The sequence below is a fragment of the Bos javanicus genome, chromosome 18, assembly GCF_032452875.1.
Source record: "Bos javanicus breed banteng chromosome 18, ARS-OSU_banteng_1.0, whole genome shotgun sequence".
Lineage (NCBI taxonomy): Eukaryota > Metazoa > Chordata > Mammalia > Artiodactyla > Bovidae > Bos > Bos javanicus.
In genome coordinates, this window is record NC_083885.1 from 25817744 (window position 1) to 25823925 (window position 6182).

At 54.4% G+C, this 6182-nt stretch overlaps 1 protein-coding gene across 6 annotated transcripts in view; it reads left to right on the forward strand.

Moving 5' to 3' along the window:
- Positions 1-5574, forward strand: part of ADGRG1 (adhesion G protein-coupled receptor G1) — a 46162-nt gene extending 40588 nt beyond the window's left edge. For all 6 annotated transcript variants that reach the window (XM_061387323.1, XM_061387327.1, XM_061387329.1 and 3 more), the window contains exons 12-14: positions 625-733; positions 2280-2548; positions 4133-5574. In XM_061387323.1, the coding sequence (XP_061243307.1) occupies positions 625-733; positions 2280-2548; positions 4133-4263 (509 nt within the window). In that variant the 3' untranslated portion in view covers positions 4264-5574. The remainder of the gene's footprint in view (positions 1-624; positions 734-2279; positions 2549-4132) is intronic.
- The last annotated feature ends 608 nt before the right edge of the window (positions 5575-6182 follow it).

Consider the following 6182-nt stretch of genomic DNA (forward strand, 5'->3'; position numbering starts at 1 on the left):
TCCAGGGAGCTCTCAGGCTCCACCTAATGGACAGAGTCAAAGCCCAGAACAGACATTCCATTGGAACATAACTCTAGATGTCCCCCATTGAACTGTCCTCCACTCCACCAATGTCTGCTTCTCTCATTTCTCCTGTGACATCCAGCCCCCCAGCAGGGACCTGCTGGCCCTTTCCCTTAGGGCCTTTCAGGATGGCGAGGGGGCAGGGGTTGGGTTAGGGGAGATAGGTCCCCCTTTGGGAAACCAGGAGCTTCCTTCATAGTTCAGTTGGTAAAAAGTCTGCCTGCAATGCAGAAGACCCAGGTTCAATCTCTGGGTCAGGAAGATCCCCTGGAGAAGGAAATGGCAACCCACTCCAGTATTCTTGCCTGGGAAATCCCATGGACAGTGGAGCCCGGCAGGCTACAGTCCATGGGGTCGCAAGAGTAGGACATGACTTGGGAAAGCAGAACTGGAATAGAGAAGGGAATGTCCAAGCTTGGAGGACTTGCCCCAAGTGGAGCTGGCTGGGCTCTGGGAGCTCAGGTCTCGGAGGGAACGTGAGAGGAAGAGGGCTCACCAGAGGGAAGGGGAGGCCAGACCTGGGAAGGTGGGAGACGGAGCTCCCTGCTTTGCTGTCCACAGGCTTCCCTGCTTCCCTGGTAATGCTGGTGGCACTTGTGGACGTGAACAACTATGGTCGCATCATCCTTGCTGTGCACAATACCCCCGAGAGCGTCATCTACCCTTCCATGTGAGTGGCTTGTGCATTGGGGGCAGGAGTGTGGTCCCCATGGCGCAGAAGTCAGAGCAGCCTGGGCCCAGGTCACACTGACCAGGAGACTCTTGGGTGATGGGTGCTGGAGGTACCGGCCTGGCCTTGGCTGGAGCCCTGGGCTGAGAGTGATGCTCCTCTCTGGGAGGGTGAGAACAGGCCTGGATCTGCCACTCACTTGCCAGATAACCTTGCGCAGGTCCTGGTCCCCCTCTGGGCCTCAGTTTCCCCACTTGTGTGTGGGGGAGTCTGAGCTGGAGCAGATGAACCTCTAGCATGTTCCTTTGCTGCACACTTCTATCTCCCTCCCCATGGAAAGATGGAAAGACTGAGACCCAGAGAAGGCAGGGATCCACATCACCCTGCTCAAAGGTACCCAGCCAGGAGATGAACGGGGCTGAAATCCAGTCCTACATTCAGCTAATTCACCCAGGCTGGTGTGGCCTGGCCTGTGAGTCCCTCTGAGCCTAGAGTAGAATCCAGAGCTCCTGAGCCCTAGGCTAGGAAAGAATCCTTTCCATTCCTTCAGTGTTTTAAAAATTTCAGTTTTTTGCATCATAATCTTGTGACTTTTGCCTTACCTTGTATCATCCGTATTATTATTGTTTAATGTTTTCTTTTAAATCTTCTGGCTTGTTAAATGTATTTTTTTAAGTCATAGTACACATAAATGGGAAATAAGCATTACTTGTCATAAACAGTGAAAAGTCATGAAAGGAACAAGAAAACCCTGCTACTAAATTCTTGATGAAAGCGGTGAGCCTAAGTCTGGCTCTGTTTGAAAAGGGAGACTAGCAAGTGTTCAGTTCAGTTCAGTTCAGTCGCTCAGTCGTGTCCGACTCTTTGCAACCCCATGAATCGCAGCACGCCAGGCCTCCCTGTCCATCACCAACTCCCGGAGATCACTCAGACTCACGTCCATTGAGTCAGTGATGCCATCCAGCCATCTCATCCTCTGTCATCCCCTTCTCCTCCTGCCCCCAATCCCTCCCAGCATCAGAGTCTTTTCCAATGAGTCAACTCTTCACATGAGGTGGCCAAAGTACTGGAGTTTCAGCTTTAGCATCATTCCTTCCAAAGAAATCTCGGGGCTGATCTCCTTCAGAATGGACTGGTTGGATCTCCTTGCAGTCCAAGGGACTCTCAAGAGTCTTCTCCAACACCACACTTCAAAAGCATCAATTCTTTGGCACTCAGCCTTCTTCACAGTCCAATTCTCACATCCATACATGACCACAGGAAAAACCATAGCCTTGACTAGCCGGACCTTTGTTGGCAAAGTAATGTCTCTGCTTTTAGCAAGTGTTAAAAGTGTTAAAAACATATTAGCACCAAACTAAGCCTTTCTCTTGGCTGTAGAGAAGGAATACAGGATAGTTGAAAGAAGAGTGACTTTTTGGCCCTTGAATCAGTGGTGTCTAAAGTAACTGCCCTGTAACTGGGGCTCACCACGGTGCTCGCCCACGGCCCAGGAGGCACCCTGTGAGCCCGGCCTTGCCCTGAGCCTTTGTACACTTGCCCACAGGTGCTGGATCCAGGACTCCTTGGTCAGCCATGTCACCAACCTGGGCCTCTTCAGCCTGGTGTTTCTGTTCAACACGGCCATGCTGGGCACCATGGTGGTGCAGATTCTGCGGCTGCGCCCACACGCCCAGAAGTGGCCCCACGTGCTGACCCTGCTGGGCCTCAGTCTGGTCCTCGGCCTGCCCTGGGCCTTGGTCTTCTTCTCCTTTGCTTCTGGCACCTTCCAGCTTGTCGTCCTCTACTTCTTCAGCATCATCACCTCCTTCCAAGGTAGGTGTGGAGAAGACCCTAGACCCTGGCCCAGGAAGGGTGCCCAGACATAGAGAACAGGTCACGGATGAGATGACCCAGATGACCTGAAGCCTCCCCTTCTCTGGGCCTCAACCTTCCTGTTTGTAAAATGGGGGCCTCTGGGCCACAGTTGACAAGTCTCTGTTTGTACAGTAAGTACTGATGAGTACCTACTCTGTGTAGACTCTATGTTAAGCCTGGTGCTCCAGTTGTGAACTAGCTGGGCAAGAGCCTTGCTCCACAGAGCTCATCTCTAGTGGGGAAGACCAAGTGTGGCCCTGAAGACCAAGGGCCACAGGCATCAGAGGGCATCTGGGAGAGGAAGGAAGTAATAGTGGGCAAGGTGATAGACAGTCTGAGCCTGCTAGGGGACACTTGGAGGGGGAGGCCCCTCCGTTTAGGAGACATCCAGAGACAACAGAAGGATCCAGCCATGGATCCAGCGCGCCCTTCACTTCCCCTCCCTCACACCCCACCCCCATTGCACGGGGACCCCATGGAGGCCTCGCCTTCCCTGTTTTCCTGCCCAAGTCCTCCTCCTACCCAGCACGGTGAAAAAAAAGGTGGATCTCTCCACCCACAGAGAGATCAAGGGTCCCATTACTCCAAGGGTGTTTCTCAGACCAGCAGCATCAGCAGCATCAGGAGCTTATTGCAGACGCCGCCTCTGGCCCACCCCAGGCCTGCTGAGTCAGAGTGCTCCTTGTTACAGATGCCCAGGCGCACCTTAGAGGCTGAGGAGACCTGCTCTAGGGCTAGAGCGCTCCAGGCAGAGGGAGAAGCGTGAGCAAAGGTCCTGAGGCCAGAAGTAGGGTGTGTGTTGGAGGAACCCTAAGGAGGAGCTGCGTAAGGGGTAGTGAGCTTGGGGGGAGACGGGGAGGAGGTGAGGGGGGAGGAGCAGAGGGGCTGGATCCTGGGGGCCTGGCTTGATGCCATGAGGGTCTGTTCCTGCTCTGCCTGCACCCCTCTGCCCCCAGCCCCCCAACATCACACACACACACACACACACCTTTGTTTTTCACCATGTTGGGTAGGGAGGACAGCTTGGGCAGGAAAACAGGGAAAGCAAGGTCTCCATGGAGTCCCCATGCGATAGAGTGGGGTGTGACGGAGGTGAGCCTTTGTTTTCCCATCTGTGAAGTGAAGGGAACTCTGTAAGGATGCTGATCAATTCACGCATTTACTGAGCTATTGCTAAATCACAGTAGTATTATTTGGGGAGAAATACTATCACCTGGTACTTAAGCAGGTGGCTCCAGAGCCCACCCACTGCTGCTGGACCCCTGGCTCAGCCAAGCCCCTTATCTCCCTGGGCCTCAGTCTCCCTGTTTGTGAAACAGAATGGTAATAACGAGGCATGGTCTCAAGGGAGCTGGAGAGACTAAAGTGACATGATGCACAGAGCGTTGCCCAGTGCCTGGCGCAGAGTCGGTACTCCTGGGATCGAGTCGTTGTGGGGAGCCTGTAATGGGGGTGTGGGCAGACATGGGTCAAAGTGGATGGGAGTGGTGTCGGGGGGGCTGCTCCCAGCCTCTGAGCCCTGTACCCCCTTGCTGCCCACAGGCTTCCTCATTTTCCTCTGGTACTGGTCCATGCGCCTGCAGGCCCAGGGTGGGCCCTCCCCTCTGAAGAGCAACTCGGACAGTGCCAGGCTCCCCATCAGCTCGGGCAGCACCTCGTCCAGCCGCATCTAGGCCGCCAGCGCCCCCCGCCAGTGTGAAGAAGCAGAGTCACCTGTCTCTCTTCACTGCTACCTGCAGCCCCTGCAGCCAGGCCCAACCCTGGGTGGGCCAGCTGAAGACTTGAGAAGGCCCAAGGACCTTGGAGGGATGGGGCTGTTGCCATGGCAGCCAGGAATTCCCAGGCTGGGTCTTCTGACTACTTGCCTCTTGGGTCCATCTCAGGGGACCCAGGAGTGGGACTGAAGGCTAGTCTTAATGCACCAGCACTGGACCGGCCCTTGGAGCTGGGGGTTGGGAGTCTGCAGGACTCAAACCTTGGAGGCTGGCGGTACCCTTGGTCCTGTGCTCTCGCCCAGGACAGAAATGTGCCATGGCTGCTCTGTCTCTGGTGATCACCACGAGGGTACTCTGTAGCCCCATTCATTTTAACCTAAGGATGGCATGCAGGGAAAATGGGTAGAGGCAGAGCTTTGAGTCAGACCCCTGGAGGAGCACAGCTTCCCTACCTCTGAGCCCAGGGCCCTCCCCCTTTGTCAGCCTCCCCAGCCTTCCCCTTCCTGCTCCTCCCTTCCTCTTCTAGGACCTCCCTAGCCTTCCACTCACAGCCCCAGGGTCCCTGATTCCAACCCTGGACTTTGTGCAGTGGTTCCCAAGAGCCGCCTGGTGCCTGCTGTAAACCTTTATTTACTGTGTGGGCCTTTGCCTGCCCCTGACTCAGGCTTAGTAGAAACATTTCTGGGCTGGCTAGGTCCATCTTTCCATCTGGGCCTCTCCAACGCTGCATCACCCTTGCTCACCACTGCCGAGCCCACACCTCACAGGGGCCCACAGCTTCTCCCGAAGCCCTCTTGCCTCACAAACTATGGGACATTGCAGTCCAAAATCGTTTCCACCCCAGCCCTCCAAAGACTGAGACACGCCTCCCCTGATGATGCTGGTAGAGCCTGACGTGCCCCTTAGCGCCCCCTGCAGGCAGTTTTGATCACACCGCAGCCAGTCACAGTTAATTCTGTTGGAACAAATGGTCGTTCCCCTCTGTGAGTTCCCAGTCTAGTGTGGGAACCATGCACAAACACAAGAACTCTTAGAGCTGCAGGCACAGGGTTGGGGGAGCCATCACTCCTAGCTGGGATTCCAGAAAGACTTCCTGCAGGACAGCAACATTTGACCTGGCTCTCAGACTCAAAAATGGGGAGGATTTCCTTTGTAATTACCAGTCCATTTGTCTTTTGATATTAAAAAGAAGTATGTGTTCATCGTAGAGAATTTGGAAGCTGTAGAAGAGTGCACAGAAGAAAATAAAAGTCAGTTGTTGTCACCTAACCAACAAATGCAAACATTTGGGGGCGTTTCCTCCTGAACTTTGTTCTGTGCTTCTAGTAAGGGTCACTGTGGGGGTGGGGCGGGGGGGACAATGGAGAAACATGAGCAAGAGAAGACGGCCATGTATAAGAGAAACCTACTGGAAGTGTTATCAGGGCAACGGAGAGGAGAAATGGCGACTGGGTGTCAGCACTGGGGAGGCAGTGGCAAGCGGTGGGGTCAGTGGAAGGCTACGAGCCTCAGCCTGAGGGTGCAGCTGCTACTCAGCTCAAGCCAATCACCACCTTGCAGGAATGAGGGCCCGTGTAGCCAAACCACACCTGCCTTTTATGAGGAGAAATCCAGATTGTGCTGGTGTAAAATCCCCTGATTTAAGAAACTTGACTAGGGACCTCCCTGGGGGTCCAGTGGCTAAGGCTCCGCTCTCCCAGTGCAGGACCCCTGGGTTTGATCCCTGGTCAGGGAACTAGACCCCACGTGCCTCAACTAAAAAAATCCCGCATGCTGCTACTGAAGATGCCTCTTGCCACAACGATCGAAGATCAAAACCTGGGTGCAGCAACTAAGACTTGGTGCAGCCACATAATTAAATAAAAATAATAAATATG